This window comes from Callorhinus ursinus, unplaced genomic scaffold (genome assembly GCF_003265705.2).
Source record: "Callorhinus ursinus isolate GAN/ISIS: 27379988/994484 unplaced genomic scaffold, GSC_fseal_2.0 scaffold6, whole genome shotgun sequence".
In the NCBI taxonomy this organism is placed as follows: Eukaryota; Metazoa; Chordata; class Mammalia; order Carnivora; family Otariidae; genus Callorhinus; species Callorhinus ursinus.
Genome location: NW_027397068.1, coordinates 63,039,147 through 63,064,131, shown reverse-complemented (window position 1 = coordinate 63,064,131; position 24,985 = coordinate 63,039,147). Strand labels below are relative to the sequence as shown.

Sequence of the window (24,985 nt, the reverse complement as noted above, 5' to 3'; positions counted from 1 at the left end):
TGTACGTGGAAAACCCAAAAGACTCCACCCCAAAACTGCTAGAACTCATACAGGAATTCAGTAAAGTAGCAGGATATAAAATCAATGCACAGAAATCAGTGGCATTCCTATACACCAACAACAAGACAGAAGAGAGACAAATCAAGGAGTCTATCCCATTTACAATTGCACCCAAAACCATTAGATACCTAGGAATAAATCTAACCAAAGAGGCAAAGGATCTGTACTCAGAAAACTATAAAATACTCATGAAAGAAATTGAAGAAGACACAAAGAAATGGAAAAACGTTCCATGCTCATGGATTGGGAGAATCAACATTGTGAAGATGTCAATGCTACCTAGAGCAATCTACACATTCAATGCAATCCCCATCAAAATACCATCCACTTTTTTCAAAGAAATGGAACAAATAATCCTAAAATTTGTATGGAACCAGAAGAGACCCCGAATAGCCAGAGGAATACTGAAAAAGAAAAGCAAAGCTGGCGGCATCACAATTCCGGACTTCCAGCTCTATTACAAAGCTGTCATCATCAAGACAGTATGGTACTGGCACAAAAACAGACACATAGATCAATGGAACAGAATCGAGAGCCCAGAAATGGACCCTCAACTCTATGGTCAACTTATTTTTGACAAAGCAGGAAAGAATGTCCAATGGCAAAAAGACAGTCTCTTCAACAAATGGTGTTGGGAAAATTGGACAGCCACATGCAGAAGAATGAAACTGGACCATTTCCTTACACCACACACAAAAATAGACTCCAAATGGTTGAAAGACCTAAACGTGAGACAGGAGTCCATCCAAATCCTAAAGGAGAACACAGGTAGCAACCTTTTCGACCTTAGCCGCAGCAACTTCTTCCTAGAAACATCGCCAAAGGCACGGGAAGCCAGGGCAAAAATGAACTATTGGGATTTCATCAAGATAAAAAGCTTTTGCACAGCAAAAGAAACAGTCCACAAAACCAAAAGACAACCGACAGAATGGGAGAAAATATTTGCAAACGACATATCAGATAAAGGGCTAGTATCCAAAATCTATAAAGAACTTATCAAACTCAACACCCAAAGAACAAATAATCCAATCAAGAAATGGGCAGAAGACATGAACAGACATTTCTCCAAAGAAGACATCCAAATGGCCAACAGGCACATGAAAAAGTGCTCAACATCACTCGGCATCAGGGAAATCCAAATCAAAACCTCAATGAGATACCACCTCACACCCGTCAGAATGGCTAAAATTAACAAGTCAGGGAACGACAGATGTTGGCGGGGTTGTGGAGAAAGGGGAACCCTCCTACACTGTTGGTGGGAATGCAAGCTGGTGCAACCCCTCTGGAAAACAGTATGGAGGTTCCTCAAACAGTTGAAATTAGAGCTACCGTTCGATCCAGCAATTGCACTACTGGGTATTTACCCCAAAGATACAAATGTAGGGACCCGAAGGGGTACGTGTACCCCAATGTTTATAGCAGCAATGTCCACAATAGCCAAACTGTGGAAAGAGCCAAGATGCCCATCGACAGATGAATGGATAAAGAAGTTGTGGTATATATACACAATGGAATATTATGCAGCCATCAAAAGGAATGAGATCTTGCCATTTGCAACGACGTGGATGGAACTGGAGGGTGTTATGCTGAGTGAAATAAGTCAATCAGAGAAAGACATGTATCACATGACCTCACTGATATGAGGAATTCTTAATCTCAGGAAACAAACTGAGTGTTACTGGAGTGGTTGGGGGTGGGAGGGATGGGATGGCTGGGTGATAGACTTTGGGGAGGGTATGTGCTACGGTGAGCGCTGTGAATTGTGCAAGACTGTTGAATCACAGATCTGTACTTCTGAAACAAATAACGCAACATATTTTAAGAAAAAAGGAAAAGAAGAAGATAACAGGAGAGGAAGAAAAGGGGAGTATGTCAGAGGGGGAGACGAACCATGAGAGATGATGGACTCTGAAAAACAAACTGAGGGTTCTAGAGGGGAGGGGGGTGGGGGGATGGGTCAGCCTGGTGATGAGTATTAAAGAGGGCACGTTCTGCATGGAGCACTGGGTGTTATGAACAAACAATCAATCATGGAACACTGCATCAAAAACTAATGATGTAATATATGGTGATTAACATAACAATAAAAAAATTTGAAAAAAAAAAAAAAAAGAATTTTACCTGGAAAAACCTGGAGGAAGATATCTTAAGTAGAGGAAATTGCATGAATTAAAGCAGAGTGTGTGAAAATACAAGTGGGTTCAGTAACCCAGGCAGGGTCCAGTGTGGATGGAGTGGAGGCTATTAGGGGCAGGGCGGGGCAGAGGAGAGCGGAGATATTGATTAAAGTCAAGACTCAAGACCCTTGCCAAAATGTTTGGAATTTATCTTACAGAACTGGAAAACCATCAGGCTTTTCGGAAACAGGAGACTGAAAGAAAAGAGGTGTGTTCTGGAGAGATGACTACCTGCACAGAGCATGGACAAGAAGCTAACGATATGGAGGTAGAGTTGCTTCCAGATTTTAAGGAAGAAAGAACCTAACAAAACAACTACATAATAAGTGAAAAAGGGTAACTCCCTCCATTCTCACTCCATGAAGCTGGATGATGGCATCACAAAATATCTGCTTGAAACTCTCAACTCTAATTCCCATGATCCCTGTGGAACTCCTAGGAAGTGCTGTTTGGTCACATTAAAATAGCATGAATAATAAAAGTCATGCAAACTGGAAAAGAAGTAAAACCGTCTCTGTTCACACATGACACGATCTTCTATGGAGAAAACCCTAAAGATTCTACCACACAAAAACTGTTAGAGATAAGAAACAAATTCAGCAAAGTTGCAGGACATAAAATCAACAATCAGTTCCATTTCTATACCCTAGCAATGAACAATGTGTAAAAAGGAAATAAGAAAACACTTTCATTTACAACAGCATCAAAAAAAATGATCAAATACTTGGAAATAAACTTAACTAAGGCAGTATGACATATACACTGAAAATTACAAAACATTGCTGAAAGAAATTAAAGAAGACATAAAGAAATGCAAAGATACCCTATGTACATGGATTGGAAAAACTTCGTATTATTAAGATGACAACACTACCCAACTACAGACCCACTGCAATCCCTATCAAAATCTCATGGCATCTTTTGCAGAAATAGAAAAACCCATCTTAAAATTCACATGAAATCTCAAGGGACCTGAGTAGCTAAAACAATCTGAAAAAGAAGAACGAAGTTAGAGGGCTCACATGTCTTGATTTCAAAACTTACTACAAAGCTACATTAATCAAAAGAGTATACTATCTACAAAGGACAGACATATAAGTTAATGGAATAAAAGAAGAGGGCCCAGAAATAAAATCTAACATATATGGTCAATTAATTTTTGAAAAGGAAGCCAAGACCAGTCATTGAGGAAAGAACAGTCTTTTCAACAATTGGTTCTGGGAAAACTGGGTATCTATCTGCAAAATAATGAAGTTGGACCCGTACATTATATCATATATAAACATAAACTTAAAATGGGTCAAAGACCTAAACTTAAGAGCTGAAACTTTAAAACCCTTAAAAGAAAACAGGAGAAAATCTTCATGATATTGGATTTGGCAATGATTTCTTGGATATGACACCAAAAGCACAAGTAACAAAAGCAAATGCAAACTGGATTTCAAACTTAAAAAACTTTTATGCATCAAAAGACATTATCAAAAAGTGAAAAGGCAACCCTAGAATGAAAGAAACTATTTATAGGGGCACCTGGGTGGCTCAGTTGGTTAAGCAACTGCCTTCAGCTCAGGTCATGATCCTGGAGTCCTAGGATCGAGTCCCACATCGGGCTCCCTGCTCAGTGGGGAGTCTGCTTCTCCCTCTGACTCTCTCCCCTCTCATGTTCTCTCTCACTCTCTCTCTCTAATAAATAAAATCTTTAAAAAAAAAAAAAAGAAACTATTTATAAATCATGCATCTGATAAGGGATTAGCAGCCAGAATATACAAAGAACTCCTACAACTCAACAACCAACAATAAAACAACCCAATTCAAGAATGAGCAAAGAACTTGGACATTCTTTAAGGACTATATATATTCTTATTAGTCGTTAGAGAAATGCAAATCAAAGTCACAACGAGACACCATTTTACACCCATTAGGATGGCTATTAACAAAAAAGGGGGAAATTACAAGTGTTGGTGAGAAGTAGAAAAACTGGAACCTTCACACATTGCTGTCAGGAATGTACAATGATGCAGCCATACTGGAAAACTGTATAGTGGCTCCTCTGAAAATAAACATATAATTAATATGTGATCTAGAAATTCTACTCCTAGATACATACTGAAAAGAATTGAAAGCAAGGACTTGAACAGATATTCATATACCGATGTTCACCGCAGTACTGTACTGTTCACAACAGCTGAAAGGTAGAAACACCCAAGTGTCAAATAACAGATAAATGGATGCAATGTGGTACATCCATACGGTAGACTATTATTCATCCTTAAAAAAGGAATGAAGTTCTGGCATATGCTGCAATGTGGATGAACCTTGAAAACATTATGCTACATGAAATAAACCAGACACAGAAGGACAAATACTGTACGATTCCATGTACCTAAAGGACCCAGAATAGTCAAATTTCATAGAGCTAGAAAGTAGAATGGTGGTTTCCCGAAAATTAGGGAAGGGGAGTTACTGTTTAATGGTTACAGAATTTCTGTTTTGGATGCTGAGAAAGTTCTGGAAGTGGATTTTGGTGATGATGGCACAACAATGTGAATGTGCTTAATGCCACTGAATTGAATATTAATTGAACTTAAAAATGCCTGTAACATTAAATTTTAAGTTACATATGATTTACCACAATTAAAAAATAACACAGAATGAATAGCACTATTTTGACTGCAGAAAGTCCGTCAAGAAAACTGAGTAATGTGTCAGAAGAGACCCTTCTTTTCAGATCCCGGTGGGAGCTGGTAGTTGGGGAAAGAAGTCCAAAGGCAGAAGTTGGCTAAAATCTACTTTGTAGCAGAAGCAGTCAAGATGCTCAGAGACAGTAAACTTACATTGCAGTTTGACGAGCCATCAAATGTTGGGTAAGAACCGTCTGGCCAGTCGGCAGGGTCCAAGGCCGCTGACTGCCGGTGCTGGGCCTCATACTCCTTGAGCTACAACAAGAGAACATGCAAAGATTGACATGGAAATAATGGCCAGAGCTGTCAGAGAGAATGCTCTGGGCACCTTCTTCACCTAGCCACCGCTAGGGACTCAGTGCCAGACAAAGACAAGGTTCACCAAACTGAGAGGAAGATGGGCGCCCTGCCCCGTGAGTTTTCATCTACATCAAACTGACAGACACAATGGATTCTTTGTATTCTGTGTTCTAAAAAGAACCTTGATTTTCCCCTCCAAGATCCTCCAGCCTCAAAACTCATCTTTCTCAGTTCAACTGTAAGTTCAGAAACAGAAATTGTCTGTAGTTTGGCCTCTGAATTACCTCTCTTTGTGAAAGACACAATGTGGTGGACACTACGGACATTTTGGTGAAACAGAGGCGGAAGCCTGAAACTGATTTTCTAAGAGCACTTGCTTTTCTCTTTCTAGACTGCTTGAAGTTACCAGTTCCGTGTTATCACCTAACAAACATTATGGGCTTTATTTCGGACCCTTGTGGAGGAGAGGAAAATAACAAGCTATCTAGAATATGTTCAGAGCCATCTACAGTTTGGGTTTAGAAACTCGGTTTCTACTTTCTGAAATAGAAAGACAAATGAAACATTAGAGGAAATTGGCAAATTTAAGTGAACAGAAAGGTCTTTTAGAATGGCAAACGTGAGAAGTTCTAAGCATGTTTTCAAAAAACACATAGAAATTTAACTCTGCAACACAATACAGTTAAGTTGCCACTATATTAAAATTCTATTAGAAAGTAGTTTTTTGATATGAATTTTAGACACTGATGAAATCATGTTCCATAAATTGAGACACCAAAAAACAGAAATGATCTGACCTAACAGCCCAGGAGAAGATGTCAGGACTGTCCTCAACCACTGGAACTACGTGGACGTGGCAAAGCCACCATGTTGACAACATCCCTCTAGGGAAAAGCAACTTTGCAAAGTATCACTTCTACCATGAAATTCTTTTCTGCGCACACTTGTGACAGGAGGCAGACGTGGGGAAGCAGACAGCATTGATTAATGGGTTAAAACTTGGCTGCAGAACCAAGTATCAAATGTGAACCCTTGGGCAAATTACTTAACTCCTCTGTGCCTCAGTTCCTCTAGCCGGAAAATGGGTGTGACAATAAACTATCTCACAGAACTATTACCAGAATTACATAAGATAATGCAACAAAACTCTTAGCACCCTGTACCAATGCAACAGACTCATTACGAGCACAGTGTTATCACCAGCCTTGCGGTTTCCGATAAAAGAGAGCTCAAAGTTCACATCAACTCCAGGTGTTTGAACTTTTGCTATTTGCTAATACCACTTTAATCTTTCTGGTACATTAGGGGCATTAATATTGCTCTTATCTTTATGGCATATTTAAGTTAGGTATTAGAATGCTCTTTCCTTCCAAATGTACTGGTTTCTGAAATGCTACATTCTCCCTGCATGACTGGAATAGCTGCCGGCTGAAAGGGTTATCGTTTGTTTTCTCCAAGTCTCTGCCATACTTTTATATTCTACCTTAGGCTCAACTTCGAGAAGCCACTAAATGAGCTTCATCTTTAATGAAAACAAAACAAATTCCTAACTAATCAATCATAACAGATTGAATATTTTTCTTCCTCTATCCGTCCCTGTCCTTCATCGACTCTGGGGTCTAAGAGAGAGATTCAAATTTGCACTCTACCCAAATTTACCTTTTTAAATTTTCTAATTTTAAAGTGCTATGTTTTCAAGTTATAAAACAGGATCTCTACAAAGAATTTGAAGTGCATTTTACAGGGGAAAAATGCAACCTGGTTATTTATTTATGTAACTACATTTTATATTCTACTTTGCTCCCAAAGAAGTTTTGACTTAAATATAATTTCATAGAAGAAAGACAATTGATGATTTCATTTAAGAACTTAGATCTTTTGAAGCAAATGTACAGCTTTAAAACAATGACAGAAGTTTTAAAGTGTGTGTGTGTGTGTGTGTGTGTGTGTGTGCATGTGTGTGTGTGCGCGAGGAAATACTCCTTTCACATCCTATTTTCTTTGGTCTCATAGTTTTCTCATACTTGAAGTCCAGGACATGATTCCTAGAGGAATGGCCATCTTTAGTAGGTTAATGCTTACTCTATTTTAAAAACCTTTGAGGAGATCCTAAAATGTTCCCATTTCTATGAGAGAAGAACTTGTGTATTATATCTAATCTAAATCCCCTCCAGCTGCAAGTTTAATTCATTTCCTTTTATTTTGTCCTCAGTAGAGAGTAAAACAAAATAAAACAAAACACTGTTCAGTACATCCTGAAGACATGTTGTCTAATAATCCTTCATATACTTGAAGATAGTGATTAAGTTCTTTTCTGTTTCTTCTCTGAGATAAATCCTTTCCAATTTTCACCCATGGGACCTATTTAAAAAAAAAAACTACAATCATTTCATTGTTCTCCTATGGACTCTCTCCATGAGCCTCTCTAGTTGTCCAATTCTCTGTGATTGATGTACAGTAGCTGCTGCAAGGAAAATAATAATATATATAGGTTCCCAGTTCCTAATCATGCACTCTGGTATACCAGATGCCCAGACTCTGTTCACAAAACTGTTCACCAAGTTCTCAGTTACTGTGCATTTGGGCTCACATCTACACCCTGCTCTAGGGAACTTTCCATGGCTGACAGGAGTTGTTTCCCAGAGATGCCTAGAAGGCTGCCTCCTCCTCCCCAATCAGCTTTAAGTCTCCTTTTCTCTGGCAGGACAACTCTACAGTGCAATTCACCTTCCAGAGCTCCCCACTCCCTATGGGATCAGCCTAAGGCTAGATTTCTCCTGAAACTGCATCTCTGTCCAGCTTTTCCCTCTGGCTCTCCTGCTCTCTTCTCTTACTTAGCGGCAGTCAAGTCAGTGACAAACAAGTACTTTTCAAACAAACAAACAAACAAAAAAACCCCAATGACTTTATTTTGGACTTTTACACAGGTATGACCTTATGGAATGAGACACATATTTATCAGATGGATAAATATGTAATATTTAGTAATTAGATCAAATTAACATGAGTAGTCTTTTGTATTCATAATTATATTTTAGGAAATATGATTATCAAATCATTGTCATAGATCTCCCTCAATTTCCTAGAGATAGTGCTTCCAGTTAAAATGTCAAAGGACATATTTTTCTACAACATAGCTCCATCACTGCTGAGCACCATCATACCAAAACACTAGTGTTCTTTTAGCCAAAGCTTTAAAACTACATTTATTCCCTACTCACCCATCCTCACTCACACACCACAAAAATCACCCAGATAAATGAATACCCTGTGGCTTCCAGGTATCTCATAGGCTTCCAATCCTTGCAGAACTAGCCCCAAATCTAAGTACCCTGAACTTATGTGCCAAGAGCTATGCACGCTCTTAAAACTACCACCGGGAAATTGTGTTACATAGAATATGTCAATTACCTAGACCCCCTAAACAATTTTTTTTACTAATAAGCTTGACTTCCTTAAAGCACACGTAGTAAGTATCCATCATAAAACTATTAGAAAATGTTTGAAATGCATTAGATTTGATGAAACTATTCAGTTAATAAAATATAAAAATAGTAAGTTAAGCTGCTTTTCTTTTCTTTAAGCTGCTGTCTTTTTCAATTACACCAAGAAAAATACAGAAATACAGAGGTGTTTCATAAAGTTCATTCTCTTCAAATGGTTTTTTTGCAGCTTATGGTTGTGTTTCACATATTAATTCCTTGGAGCCTTCTTCATTTTGATCTCTGTTTCTATCAATAACTGGGTTTTCAGGTGTGTGAATCACCCTGCATACTTCCCAGGGGGAAAATATCCATCAATGAGATCAAATGCATATAAATAAAGCATAGTGGACAAAACTGTCTTTGTTTGACATTAGACAAAATTTCCCCCAATACAAAGATATACTGGGGATACTCCCAGCTCCAAACAACACACAGGCAAATTTCTCTCCTGATACTGGGTTGCCCTGTCAAGAGGAGATGTTCTACCCATGGGGCTTTAAGTAACTGATTGACAGCAGGAGAAACATACACCTGAGGTCCTGAAGGACATTCTCATCATGGTCATTATAGGAGGCCCAAGTCTTAAGGTTTTTGTTTTGTTGTGGTTTTTTAAAATAATGATCAAGTAAATTTAGATCCTTGAGCTGGTCATAAAAGAGGCAGATCCTTTCCAAAGACTATTTTCTGCTCTAAATAACATTTTTCATGAAGTGTTTTGTCTCTGGCCAAAGAAGCAGCCCATCCAGGCACTAGCAGCTGAGGCTGTAGGCTGCCCTGCCAAGAGCAGGCCAAGAGACTTCCCTGCTACTTCACCATCTGTCAAAGGACACCCATCACTGAGTGCAGAATCTAGGAGAGTTTAGAGAATGTCATCAATTTTGTTCTTCAATCTGTGTTTCCGGATTGTCTTAACAGAAAATATTCTTGATCTCTTGTTGAGCTCTGTCCTGAAACTAGGCAGGGCAGCCCCCACCCCACCCCGGGAACAGACAGACTGCATTGCTAAAGCCTCCACCCAAATCCACACACAGCTGTGCTACCTTCTCATCCAGTCAACTTCCGATTTCCTTTCCATATAAATAGCTAGCTGTTAAAATCATCAACTCCGAAGGAGCTTCAAACTAATTTTTTTCTCCCCAGCTTTGAAAATGCTCCATTCTTTTTAATTATAGAAGTGCACTACCTAACACTATGTTAAGGCCACTTCTCATATTTTCTTCTGCTCCACGAAAACTGGATTAGGTACATCACATGCAACTCTCCTCCCAGTAGACCAGGTTGGGGGTGAAGGTGGATCAGCAGCAAGGACAGGAGGTCGCCACCTGTCACCTGTTCCATCCCTAGTCCAGTAGTACTTTGGTCCACCAGGGACACTGTGGGCCAAGATCACCTCCATTCCTTCAAATCGACAAACCAAGAGAAGCCGGCAGATGGGCATCTGGAGGTGGCCTTGGCCCTCAGGCCTCCACCTAAACCCCCATCCCATCTCCCTCTCCCTTCAAGTGCTTTATTCCCCCCAAGGCTGTCTCAACAATACGTGAAACTTTTTGTTTTTTAAACTATTGAGGTTTAGAGTCAGGTATAGGAAACTAAATTGAACGTGCTTGTCACAGTTTCAAGGTTTCAGATCTTTAAAGAGTCTACTTAATGGTAAAGTCATAACTCATTCAATGAATAATTCCTTAGTCACTTAAAGTTTTCATTTGTTTCTAAATTGAACGTGCTCGTCACGGTTTCAAGGTTTCATATCTTTAAGATTCTACTTAATGGCAAAGTCATAACTCATTCAATGATTCCTTAGTGACTTAAAAGTTTTCATTCGTTTCTAAACCTGCCTAATTTATGACTGTCTACACAGTACCAAACCAACTATTCTAAGTGGAAACCCAAGAATCCATCAGTCAGTTTGTTGGGCAACAACCAAGCAGGAAACCTCTTAATAATTGCTATCTCTCTATCATAAATGCTACACCAGTACCCTAAGGATTAATTAGGCTTCTTTTAGTGCTTAATTTAGCTCAGAGCAAAAAATATGACACACTAATTAATACCTACTTAGAAAGAAAAGTAAGCAAAATTTTAAGGTATGCCTAAAGCTTAACTTCTAAATTATTGAAAGTTTATTCTGTGACAGCATCTTATACAACTGATGTTTACAATGGTTGTACTATATTAAGTTTTACTTTGTTTTTTTATTTAATAATTTTTTATCATTGTTATATTCTTGTCACTCTTTTTTCAAAGCTTGTGTATTTTGTAATGGCATTCAGAGACTCACTTTTCTCATTAAAGTGGTCCACAGCTCAAAAATATTTGCCACTCATTCAGGTGTGTAGTCACTGAATACAGAAATTTAAAATTCACATGGAATGCTTGTATTAAGCCAAGAGAATGGAATTAGTATTTTATCTGATAACATAAGTACTTGATGACCATCAAAGTATCATCAAAATACTACTTTAAATAACACATTCCTGTACTCTTGAGGCCCCTGCTTTAGTCCACTAGAGCTGCTATAACAAATTACCATAGACCGGATGACTTATAAACAACAGAAATTCCTCACAGTTCTGGAGGCTGGGAAGTCCAAGATCAAGGAGCTGGCAGATTTAGTGTGGGGTGAGGACGTGCTTCCTGGTTCACAGACTGCTGTCTTCTTGTCATGAGTCCTCACATGGCGGAAGGGGTGTGGGAGCTCTCAGGGGCCTCTTTTGTAAGCTCACTCATTCCACTCACGAGGGCTCCCCCCCTTAGAACCTAAGCACCTCCAAAGGCCTTACCTCTCAATAACACCGCACTGAGCATTAGAATTTAATACATGGATTGGGGCTGGGGGGCACACAAACATTCCCTTTATAGCAACCCCCCATTTTTCCACGTAAGCGGGTCAAATGCTCACAAACGTAAACCAAGTATCTGCACTCTTACCCTCGCAAGCGCTTCCTCAATGGTGATCATCTTCTCCTTGACCATCATCATCAGCTGAATCCGTTCCTCATCACTCATTGTTATCTCGCTTGCAACATAGCCCACATCTTCTCCTAGAGAGTGAAGACAAAAGACACGAATGAAACGAAAGGAAGATAAAACAGCATGCTGAGTCCTGCAAGGTCACTGGTCAGGACTGGAGAAGGAGATAGTTCAAGGGCATTGGCTGGCATTGCACGTTGCTGATGGAGCAACAACAGGAGCAGAGAGTAATGGGCTGCTTTCGAGGAAGCCAAGGAGCCCATCTTATTGAGAAACAGGCTCTGAGGACGTATGCATGTTACCATAGAAACAAATTCTTCAAAATGACCAGAGCCTTTGTGATGGAGGGCTTAGTGGAAGGGTTTTGGAAGAAAGCCGACAGGAAGTTCAGAGTAAGAGGTGGGGCAGAGACCTGATTGAAAAGACCCACCTAGAGCAGACAAGCATTCCAAGGCTCCGTCGGCTGATGGTCCTCTGTGTCCTTCTATTTCAAATATGAACAAGAAGAAAATCTTTTTGAGAGGAGTGGGAGGGACCCCTTTTTCGTAACATAGAGCTTTAAGGTCACAGAGTCAGCGGCAGAACAAGACCTGCCGCCTGGCGAGATCCTAGATTCCTACGAAGCTGTTTAACTGCCGTTCCTCAGAGGACAGGCGCAAACAAAATCACAAGGATGAAGCATTTTGAGTTCATTTATATATTATGTAATATATATAGTAAAGTCTCATCATAAATATGTATATATCTGAAAGTCTTGTCATAAATATGTATCCAGACTGTGAGGGGAACTCAATTTCCCCCTCGAAACTGAAGGCAGCCCGGGGCGCCTGGGTGGCTCAGGCAGTTAAGCATCCGACTCTTGATTTCGGCTCGGGTCATGATCTCAGCCCCCTCGTGAGATTGAGCCCCACATCAGGCCCTGCACTGTGCGTGGAGCCTGCTTGGTATTCTCTCTCTCCCTCTGCCCTCACCCCCTTCCCTCTAAAATGGAAACAAAACAAAACTAAAGGCAGCCAGAACTGCTGAGGCAAAGAGAATCCCCCTAATTAGGATCTTTCGAAAGTGCTTTCCTGCAAAGCAAACAGATTACCGATATCTGTAATATACATGAGCCACATTAGCTTGTGTGCCTTTGGTTAGCGTGTAAGGAAGGATAGGTCAGTGGAAGTGGGCGGTAATGCACAGGCTGGGAATAAACCCACATTCTGGTTCCTCTTCCTTCCCCTGCCCTATCTTTCTCACACATACTTTACCAGCTTCGATGTCACTGGGATGCTTGGCCACTGCTAAATTTGCCCTTGGTGGAGAGGACCAGGAAGAAAGTCTGACTGCAGACCTGTAGGAACCCACTGCAATCAGGGCCGACCCTGGAATTTATGTTCCCATGTTTCTCTATCTCATTTCTATTTTGTAATCAATCAGTTCAGAAATACCACTCAAGTTCCCTTCGCCACTCATCTACTTGTCCGGGAAGAATAATAGTGTGTGCTGGGTGAGGGGACAAGCCTGCTGGTTTGATTCATTTTACTATCTGCGTCACCTCCGAGGGTGGAGGGAAGCGACGGGGAGCTGGCTGGATTTTTTTTTAAAAATCCACATGAGCCGGTAAACTGTTGGCTTCCCCCCTCTATCCCTGCGTCCCTTTCTCTCTCTTTTTCCTTCCCTTTCTTTCTAAATACGACTTGCTTAGGATCCGAGGTTTACTCTGAATCGCAAGTGATCTTGGGTGTGTACCAGAAGGAAAAACTGGGAATGTTTAAGAACCATAACCTTACACCAGCAATTAACCCCAGTGAATGTGGCCGGGGTCGCAGGTGTGTGACTGCTGGACGTGCTCTCCTTGTCTCCATGTCCCATTTCCGTGCGTACGAGTAACTGGAGAAGCGTTCTGAACAGGGTAGGACACTATGATTTTGTAAACGAAAACAGTCGCTGGTGAGCCACTAAAAATGTTCATCTCATGATAACCTCATTGGGCTGGGCTGGGATCGAGAAGTAGCGTTGTGTCTGCTTCCTCTCTGAATACGGGGGAAACATAAATTACACAACTGGGCCTCAGAGGGATGACATATTTACTTACTATATAAACAACAACAAAGACACAGCCGAGAGGCGGGCAGGGCTCCCTCCACAAAGCGGCCTGGGCACATTCCCATGATGTCAGACCAGGAGACAGAGTTTCCAGGGGCAACAACCCCGAAACTGGCCTGCCACAGAAATGCAGCGAAAGCTCAGAAGATTGCAAAGGCCCCAAGTGGCAGGACAGGGGGATGGGTCCAAAACTAACAAACGCTATGACTTTCTGGACCCTTTTGGGATAGATCTTGGCAAGGAAAGATCTTCCTGAGGTTGGTATGACAGAGAAAACGCAAGATTTGGTCTTTGCCGTCAGATCTATGAACAGGAAGAACCTGCCAACTCTCAATCTGTTTTGATTAAAACAAAACAAAACAAAATAAAAACAACTCACTGGGATGAAGTCTTAAAAGTCATGAAAGGAATGTCAGAAAAGTCGAAATCTTTGTGGGCCCGGGCAACGAGTGTTTCTAACTGGCGGCCTCCAGTTAGATTAGTGGGCACAGGCTTCTCAACATTTGGGAGCTAAAAGGACCTACTGTCCACCAGCTGTGGTACAGTACCTTTTGAAGTCTGTCTCATTATTCCTTTCTGGTTCTTTCGGAAGTTCTGCCAGAAATACTTATTTTTCTTCTTCCAGTCTCCTTTTCCTTTAAAAACGAAAGGAGGGGAAAAAAAGGCACAAGCAATAAATTCATTAATAACAAAAGTAGCCACTTCTTTATAATTCAAAGCTTATAAGAATACTTTGATTTCACAAAAAGACAGTTTTTCTCTTTAGATTTGTGAAAGACTTGGAAATGCCTAAAAAGTTGTTTAAAGGAAATGCAAATTTCCTAGCAGCAAGTAATGGTGCAGTGGGGTTAAGATGAGAAATAAAGAAACATCAAAAAGGCAAGCAAAACACACATTCGAGCATTCACTTTGATGTTGTTTAACTAGTATGTCTAATTCTGCCCTGTCTTGTCTTGCGGTGGAGTCTCCCCCTCTGGTCTCGGCCACAATTACTCCAACGAAACCACAAATGGGTTACTTTAAGAAGTTAACTTTGTTTTGTCGTTATCCCTGTTGTCGATCTCCCCTCGATTTATTTCTGTTCCAGATTTAAGGAGGACGACAGAAGGGCTGGATGACCTGGCTGTACTTGCCCGTCGACAGAGCCGGCTCCGGGAGCCCAATGGGTTGACCCGCACTGTTTCTCTGTGGCGTCGAGTTTGCTCGGGGGGGGGGGGCGGCGGCGGGCAGCTACGGCGTAGGCAGGGTGGGGAAAGGGGGCTCACACCTCTCTGGCATTCAGGCTACTTGCTGCCCAACTACCTGCAGCTTACCCAGGGTACGACGCGAGAACAGCAGCCCGCTGGCCTGCTGTGACAGCTCCCAACTGAGCCCCCTCCTCCCTCCCCCCCCCGCCCCCCGGACTGTTTGGGGGACAGTTTCACTTGTCTGCAGGTGAAAACCATCTCACTACCGCAGCTGCACATCTGCAGCGTTTGCTAGGGTTCTGATCCTCGCTGATCTACGATGCCCTTTAAAACGCAAAAGGGAAAGAGCACGTGAAAGACGGGAGAGGCCCCGTACTTAGAGATGAAACAAAGCAGCAGGTCTCAGGCGGACGGGGCACACGCAAAGCACCAGCTTCGTCACTGTCACCACTCGGTGTGTCTGGCTGCTCCGCGGCCACGGGAAGCAGGGCCCAGTGGAGTAACCCGCTGCTGGTTTCCACAGTCTAGACTGGTGGTGCCAGGCAATGCAGCACAGACGCGTGGAAACCCCTGTGCACGGGGCTCCCGGACTCGAGAAGGCTCCACGTGTCAACACAAGATGCCCCCATTTCAGTGCTGACGAGCCTGGCGCTCTGGAACGAAGCCCATGCCCGCTATGTGGAGACTTCCTGTATACCCCGAATCTTGGCCGGCAGCATGCGGGCACCCGCTGCTTTCTGGCTAAACGCTGCAGCAAATATTAGCACGGAAGGTGAGAGCAGAAGCAGGGTTATCACTCACTCAGCCTTTCTCTCAGGCAATTCGGGATTAGAACGTATTTCTTTTACTGAAGGCTATACTCCCTTCCCCTTCCCCTATTTTAATGTTTCCGAAATGGAGGTGCAAATTGAAAAATCAGTAAGAGCTAACATCTACTGAGCACTTACCATACCCAGGCACCTTGCTATCTAATGGTTTATCTCACTTAATACGTGCAATGAACAGAATGTATTATTGTTCCCATTTAGTGGACGAGAAAACTGATGCTTCAAGAGGCAAGTGATTTGCCCAAGGCCATAACCACTGAGTTCGAAGAGTCCTGATTCAAACCTAACTCCAAACCTAATCTAAGCGCTTGTGCTCCTAATCACGACAACTCTTGTTGGACTTGCTCTGACCCAAACAGAAAAGAGATTACAAAATCATGAGTGGGTTTTATAATCAAGGAAATATAAAATATGTAACACCTTAATTGTACATAGTCTCTGATTCAAAAGTTCCAAATCAAAGGATTTATCCTAAGGACATGATCAGGGATAGGCTCAAAGATTTTTAGGATACCATCAATTCTCTGAGAGCAAAAATCAGAGACAACTTAAATGTCCAGCAAAGAAGAGACAGTTGATTAAATTGTGGCCCATCCCATATGATGGAATATATACAGACTTAAAAATTTTACTATAAAGAATATTTAATCGCTGGGGTGCCTGGGTGGCTCAGTCGTTGGGCAGCTGCCTTCGGCTCAGGTCATGGTCCCAGGGTCCTGGGATCAAGTCCCACATCGGGCTCCCTGCTCCACGGGAAGCCTGCTTCTCCCTCTCCCACTCCCCGTGCTTGTGTTCCCTCTCTCGCTGTGTCTCTCTCTGTCAAAAAAAAAATAGTAATAATAATAAAATCTTAAAAAAAAAAAGAACATTTAATCAATGTGGGCAAATGCTCAGGACATATTCAATTGAAAACAATATATAAAATAAAATGTACAGTATGACGCCAATTATGTTTAAAAGAAAACCCACATAAATACAGGCAGGGGCAAAGAGAGGAAAGAGATGTATCAAAATCTTAACAGTGTTTCTTTCTGGGTGCAAAGATTCTTTGTGGTTTTTGTTTTTTCACAGTTTCTGTGTTCTATAAAGTATTAAAATAATTTTAAGCCGTTAAACCAAGAAAAGGAATACTGACCTACACAGCCGTCTTCTGAGTTCGACTTAGGAAGAGTGTTCCTAGAAAAGAAAAAAACATGTCTGATTACGAGGGAGCCTCACCTTTGAACGAGGACTGAAAACCCTCCCAACTCGGCTGCCCCAGCATCACCACCACTTAGTTGAGCTGGGGAGATTCTGATACGGTACCGCTAGTCTTATCTAGCCAGCTGCTACCTTTCTAGAAACAGACTCAAGAACCCTTTGTCAATATTTACTGAAGACTCACTCCAGGGTAAGACCTCTATTAAATGAAGGGAATGGATTTCACTAGAGGATCACCAGATGATCCACTTCTGTGAACTATTAACCACATGTTGTTACCACCACTGAGAAGTCTCTTGTTGTAAGTGGGAAAGAGAAAGCAGACAGTAATACCACTAGAGACCCGGCCCCACAAACACCAGCCACTTCGGCCAGTGGGTGAGTGCCGTGGTCAGCTGCAGGAGAAAGGTAGGCAATCGGATGCTCCGAACAGAGAGCAGATGGTTGCTGACAATTCACAGGCACGCGATCTGCCTTGCTAGATCCTCCTATGTTCAAAGAGAAGCCAGGAAATCTGCTTTAAAAAACAAAACAAACCAAAACAAAAAAGCAGCTCCACATTTTTAAGTGATGGCAAATAATTCAATGTTTTTAAAAATGCGTCCAAGTTAATCAACGAGTATCTGGGCACCAAATTTGGCCCACACCCCACCCTACCATGGCTGCCAGTTTGTGACAAATACAGACACAACCAAATAACTTGAAACATGAACACAACCCAACACCAATTAATTGTTTCTCTAGAACACACATAGACAGATACCGACTTAACGTAAGAAGGAAAGAAACCAAAGCAAAGTTCAAACGGGTTCTCTCCTAAAGGTCAGAGGAGAGGTGGGGAAGCGCCCTTCATTGCGTGGGTCCAAAGCCTAGAGGGTAAGTTTGGTGTCCACTTGCTGACAAGGAAAATCAGGAAGAAGGAACTGGCATTGGGACAGAAGCACAGATCCTCAGGGGGTTCACACCTGAATCTTCACTAGATTCACCTGCCAGGATGGAGGGGGCATCTGGCAAAAATGCATTCTTGATGGGAGAATGCATGGGGAGACAGAGGTTGGGAGGCCAGAACCGTGTCACACTGAAGTGATCGGAGGAAGAGAAGAAGAGCATGCAAATGGCGATTTGCTGCCCACCTTACAGGTGAGAAGGACCTCTAGGATTTAAGGTGACCAGAGAAAGCAGGACGGGGCTTTCTGTCCTGCAGAGCCACCTGGGAGAAGCCATCTCCCTTCAGGGCAGGATGACTGGTGCCAGCTCACTGCTGGGGGCCAGCTGAGCACAAAGGCCCAGGCCTGCAAGCACCTTCACGGCCAAAGTCTGAGAGAAGAGAATGGTTGCTGACCCACGCACAGATCTAACAGACCTCTATCGTCAATGAGGGGAGAGAGGAGTTGCTCAGACTAGAAACAGGGGAGGCACCTCAGTTGCTGAAGACGAGAGCTAGACCTGAAGTCATGATTTCCCAATACCACTAGCTGTGGACACAGTAAATATAAGGAAAATCTACCCTATTATCGAATCTTGCCAAGGTTTAGCTCCCAGGATGTCCTCTCTGCCCTCCGAGCCACGCAAAAATGAAAATGACTAAATATAGACTTATTTAAAAAGCCACTTCTGTTCTTAATTCATGCAGCAAAAATGTCCTGAACGCTATCATGAGTAAGGTAGGGGGACAATGACAAAGAGACGGGACTCCCGACGCAAGGAGGGCGACACACGTGAACAAAGGGTAAAGAAGTACGGGCGCAGGAGAAGCAACAGCAGGAGGAAGGGGAAGGCAGGGCTGGGGGCAGAGAAGGACGAGGAACAGGAGGAGCTGTGCGTGAAGGGCTCAGGGCCACAGACGTACGGGCACAGCAAAGTGGCAGAGCGCGGCCGGCAGAGCGCTGGCTAGCTGGCTGGAGATTAAAGCAGAAAATCCTTCTAGAGAAATAATATTTGAGCGGCACGTGGGTGGCATAGTCGGTTAAGCGACCGACTCCTGGCTTCGACTCAGGTGGTGATCTCAGGGTCAGGAGATCGAGCCCCTCATCGGGCTCTCAGCTCCGCGCGGAGTCTGCTTGTCCCTCTCCCCCTGCCCCTCCCCACTCTGCACTCTCTCACTTGAAAATAAGTAAATCTTAAAAAAAAAAAAAAAAGAAAAGAAAAAAGAAAGAATATTTGAGCTAAAGTTTGAGCTCCTAAATTTTGTTTTTCCAAATTTTATCCTGCTGCATTTTGAGCTCAAAGTCATGGTAATATGCATCAGTCCACTTTCCAGCAGTCAGCCCCTGCTTCTGCCTTACCTGCTTACAGCAAAGGAAGCACCACATTTATTTTTAAAATCACTCTAAGGACTAGGAGACTCTTGACCTAATTGCTAAGGACCAAAGACATCAAATATCCCTAGCTCTTGCTCAACTACCTAACTATGTAATAAACTACAAATACGTATGTGAACTTTTACTTTTTCCAAAAGAAGTATTTTCGGGGCACCTGGGTGGCTCAGTCAGTTAAGTGTTTGCCTTCGGCTCAGGTCATGATCTCAGGGTCCTGGGATCGAGCCCACATTGGGCTCCCTGCTCAGTGGGGAGTCTGCTGCTCCCTCTCCCCTCCCCCACACCCCCATAACTTGTGCTTTCTCTTGCAAAAATAAATAAATAAAAATAAATAAATAAAAGAAAAATTTTCATGGGGAAAATAGCTTAAAGAAACATTACTTTCCTTTAGTCCTTTGCACGTTAGAATAATACCACGTTACTGAGTTGTAAGGAATTTTACCCATCATTGAATCCAATCCCAATTTTATAGGGAACAATGATCTCCAGAAGTTACAGGAGTGACCCAAGGTTCCACCAGCTGGTTAGAGCCCAAACAAGGAGCTCTCCCTAGGCACTGGCAGCCCGGCTGTCTTTCCACCAGACGCTGGACTCTTCCTCTCCAGATAAAACGTACAGAGAATTGTCTCTATCCTATTCTTGAAGAACTCAAAGGCTAACCTCTATTTTCCAATGCATTTTTCATTCTTCTTGCCAAATGGGAATGTCCTCTACCATAAATATACTCTAGAACCCACACTGCATAAAAAGGTAAATTCTCACCATTACATAGTTATCCCAAAACATAAATGTATTTTCCTGCTTACAATTTTTTTTAACTTGTATCTACTTTCTTCAAATTATCACACATATTTAAAATTTATCCTCAGGTTTGCACTTGGGATCTTTTCATTACGTAAGAGGTGTTTCTACTAGTGATGGCACTGCATTTCCCTAGGAGGCCAGCAGATGGCACTACAGCTCCTCTAGTCATCCTGCGGTGACAAATGGGGATTTATTTTTAACATTTCACAAGTTCAAAATCTAGATACTGGCCAAAGAACAGCAAGCCAGTGTTTCCTAAGTGTGCAGCTCCCCAACTCATCAATTTGCAAAGGGGGAAAACGACATCGTATAAAGTTTAATTTGGACGCGGTGAATTGTCCCTGCAAAAGGAGGCGGGCGGCAGAGCAGTGATGTGAAATGCCATCTTTCTCCTTGAGACTGATTATAAAATTCATCCAGCAGGAGCAGAAATCAATGATGTAACCAAATTCCAAATTTGGATGGCAGCAGGTGGAAAGGGTCATTTACTGATCTCCTGGTGGAAGAAATTAATGCTCAGGAGTGAGTTCCAAAGAGGCCTCCTCAGAGCACCTTCTTTCAGCCAGACACCGCAGGCCTGGGAATGGCTGGGCTGGAAGCAGGTTTGTCAGCCTCTCTCTATCCATCACTCTCATTGTCGACAGGGTAAAAGGGATGGGAGCTTCAGCACAGGGTTCCAGGTTTCCATGACTAGGACTGACTAGGATGCAGTAATTAGCATTCTGCTGCACTTTGGACCAATCTACGTAAGCATCAAATAATTTGAGTTTTGCATCTAGTCTCTAAACTCAATCTTAGAGGTACCTTTTCATCAATAACTACTACTATTAGACCACAAGTGTAATTATTTTTCCTCAATCTCTAAACTACTTTAACCCTCCCTGAACTCAAAGAAAATTCAATAAAGAATTTATGAATGAGATAAAAAAAAAAAAAAACCTTAAGGGATAGCATCCCAGCACTTAACCAGCTCCTTTCATCCTACCTCAATCTTGAGCAAATTCTTTGTTCAACTGTTTCATTCCTTTCTTTTCACTCATTCATTTTGTCTTTCTTTCCTTCAATCAACATTTATCCAACTCCCATTATGAGTCTGGCATCCTTTGAGGTACTGAGAATGTAGCGGTAAATAAGACAGGTAAGATCCCTGTTCTCTTGGAGCAAAGGATGGGGGTAAGAAGCAAGGTGGGGGGTGCAGGTCAAGAAGTGGGGAGAATTTTTGCTGGGATGGACAGAGGTGTCTCTGAAGAGGTGACAAGTGAACAGAGACCTAAGTGATGAGTTGGCATGACAGGCACTCGCCGCCCCAGCAGGGAAGGCTACGTTGGGAAAGAGCAGAGGAAGAAAGCAAGGTCTACTCTGCACATACTCAACCTGAGGTGCTTCCTGAACATCCCTGCGGAGATATTAAAGACATAGTTGGGTATGCGAGTCTAGAGTTCAAGGGCATCACTGAGGACTGGAGGTCAGAATTTGGAAGTCACCTGCATATTTAAAGCTAGGAGACCAAATGAACACAGTGAAGAGAAGTGGGACCAGCACTGGGCTCAAGGGCAATCCAATCTTCAGGGTCAGGAAAAGAAGGTGAAGCAGCCGTGGGACTTAGGAAACGTAGTCATGGGGAGAAGAAAAACCAAAAGTATGCTTTTACCCTTTCTGACTAAAATCATATTTTATATAGACTACATTGCTGCCCCAATGGTAGCAGGGTAAATTCTAGGTTGCTCTATTTTCTTTCCTCTTGAGTCTTGCTTCACAGTAGAGATCTCCATGGGGCCACAGAGAAGGAGAAACACAAAGTTCAGAATGAAATTCTTTACATTTGTATGGAATTCTACCTCTTAAAAAACAAAAACAAAAAACACTCTTGTGGGCAACCCCCATCACAGGATGATCACTGACACTCAGGAGTGATGACGTGGCTAAGGGCACAGGGCCAGGCAGCGACACCCTGGGCTTAGAAGCCACATCTCTGACAGCAGAAGGGTCCAACACCTGGCCCACCTCACCATACTGTTTCTCATTTATGTAACAGAAATTCATATTATGTCACATGTGTACTACACCTGTTGTTGGGTGAATTATGGAAACGATACTCAGAAGAACCTGTGAAGACCGAAGACCGAGCAGGTTTTCAACCCCAAATGTGAACATGGCCTCTGGGTTTATGAGAACTAAGCATTTCAAGAACACTGCAGGATCTGGTTGTGCTGCTCTTGCATGATCTATCTGCTTGTTGAAGGAAAGGAGGCCACGAACTTGGGCTCAGGCTCATTTTTCTCCTTATGTCTATTTATATACCAAGAACCTTAGGTACCCCCAGGCAAAGACAACTCTGTCTCCCTGCGATGTTACTTATTCTGGCATACCAGAGAAGTGTAATGAACGCGCCAGCATAAAGGAGTTCCCAAAATAGACTTCGTGTTTTTGTTTTGATGGCCTGTCCAGAAACTTCATTATAACCAAGCAAAAGAAAAAAAAAAGGAAGAAAAGAAAAACGGCTATAACCTAATTTCTAAGAAAGGAACATGTGTTATACGTTACTGGAAAATCTATACTTAAGAGATTTTTAAGTTTCCTTTATCTTGAGTCTCCGGAAATACACTTCTTCATTAGTTTCTTTCCTGCTGAATTTTGAATCAGGGTTTTTTTGCCATGTCTGGGTCTTTTCCTGCATCATCCCCAGCCTGCCAAGGCAGTCCCTAAAGCCAGCAGCGTTTTCCTCAAGATGTAGGAAAAGGACTAAGCCATCTGTGCTACTGAACTGTGCATGGAAGGGGAAGGTGGAGAGAAGGTAAAAGGGTTGAGGAGCTTTTTAGTAGTTTTTTTTTTTTTCTTATATGGTGATTTATTTCTCATATGCTGATTATTCCTTGTGAGTTGCTATGCCTTCCTTGAATATTTCGCTTATTTAGTGACAAATCATCTTGTATAAAGTAGGTAATTCTTTAATATTTCTTATTATCCTTCGGATATCGAAGATATTTTTCATCATAGGAACATATCTCCCCTATTTCATAAAAACATATATGAAACAAAATTCTGTGTAGATTATCTACGGTCTGCTATAAAAATTCAAGGGTCACCCCTTCCCCAGCTATGGGGCCTGGACTAGGGTGAGTCAGGAGAGACACAAGGGGTCCGCACTGCTGGAGGTGCTCACTCTCTCGGGGTCAGGCAGGTGTAGGGAACGAGTGCCTCCTCCAACTCTGTGTTGTATGTTTCTCTCTTGCTTTACCCAGACAACAGCTGCTGGATTTCATGCACATAGTAGAACTTAACTTGCAAACTTACTGGCTTGGATTCAAAGTAATTCTACTGCTGCAAATCCGGTATGTTGTTAGAACTCCGAGATTATTCAGTAACAATGACGATGTCGGTGACATGTTGTCACCCTGGTCACAACACTCCCCATACAGGCCTTTCCTTTCATTTCAGCCTATTCCCAGCCTGTACCTTCTGGCTTTTGTTACAAGTTCACCTCCGTAAATGATCAAGGCAGGTGTCTGGAGTACCACACCCAAGGCAATGGCCTGACCCAGCACAAGCTAGGTGCTCACACACTCAGGAGTCGGGCACACCTATGAGAGTGAGCGCGGCCACAAATCTAAGCCAGCTGGCCTTGTTATGCGAGGCAGGGATGATGAGCTCAGTGCCTGCCTTCCGGGGCTGCTAGGAAAATTACATGAACTTGGCAGGTGATGGTGAGTTTCCAATAAATGTGACCTCCTGTAATATTCACAGGAGCCCCAAACAGATGACTGCTTTCGGCCCCTGCACAGAATTGCACCATCCCCATCCACCCAGCACAGCCACTCCACATCCCTTATTCTAGGCTCCAGCAGTTTCTAATTTGCCACACTTCCTCCTCCTAGTTTTTTTTAACATTAACTTCCCTCAAATAATTCGGATGGCTGTAACAATTCCTCTTCTCAATTGTACTCTCTACAAGCAATTCATGTTTTCTCACAATCCATTGTTTTCCCCACAATGATGAGTGACCATAATGTCAGCAGTTCTTCATCCACATTCCCCAACACCATAGTACTCCCAGGTGCTTACTGTCCTCCTTACGCAGTTAAGAACCACACCAAGTTAACTCATTGCAGGTAGCACAGGGCATACTAAATAATTTTCGGTGGATGTCAAGGAGCTTTTCAACATGGATGTATGCCATGGGAAGTGGTTTGGACCCATCGGTGACGTAATATTAACTCTCCCAAAGAAATGGCAGTGATGTGTGGATATGGTCTCAAAATGGCAATACCATCCAATGTTTATTTCCCATTTGAAGAGGCCCTCTTACCATACCGATCCAATGCTCCCCCTTAAGAAAAGTGCTGAAAGGACATTTTAAAAGTCTGGTATCTCCAGCCATGAGTTTGGACATTTTCAACTTTTTTTCTGCCCCACCCCCTTTTTATGATATCTCTGGTTGAAAACTGCCATCAGAATCACTATAGGTGGGCCTATTCCTTCTATACAAGATGTCTCAAAAGGGGATCTGATTCCGAAAAATACAGAGAGGGAGTCAATGTAGGCATGCAACTCTACTTCTAACAACAAAGGTTTTTGTTAGGCTTCAATCCCTTGCTAATTATATTAGGTATATGGAAATTCAAGGTATCTAAACATGATCTTTTCTGCCACAAGTCAAGCCTCTCTCTCTTTTTAATATTAACTTCCCTCAAATAGCTAGGATGGACATGGTGACCCCTCTTCCACTTCTCAATTGCACTAGACAAAAGCAATCCACGTTTCTCTTAGAATTAAAAACACACATATACCAGTGACTGAACATGATGCCAAGGTAGAGATGTATGGACCGATGACTGGTATCCAGATGTGAAAGACATTTCCTAGAGCTGGGAAGGCTTCTTCCTAC

General features: G+C 42.4%; 1 protein-coding gene and 1 pseudogene across 1 annotated transcript in view; both read right to left on the bottom strand.

Moving 5' to 3' along the window:
- SASH1 (SAM and SH3 domain containing 1) overlaps positions 1–24,985 on the bottom strand; it is a 193,251-nt gene that overhangs the window by 68,315 nt on the left and 99,951 nt on the right. The window contains 5 exon segments of the mRNA XM_073894060.1: positions 5,072–5,173; positions 11,632–11,744; positions 12,104–12,157; positions 14,313–14,399; positions 16,914–16,954. Coding sequence (XP_073750161.1) covers positions 5,072–5,173; positions 11,632–11,744; positions 12,104–12,157; positions 14,313–14,399; positions 16,914–16,954 — 397 coding nt within the window.
- LOC112819412 (lanosterol 14-alpha demethylase pseudogene) lies at positions 9,200–10,141 on the bottom strand (annotated as a pseudogene).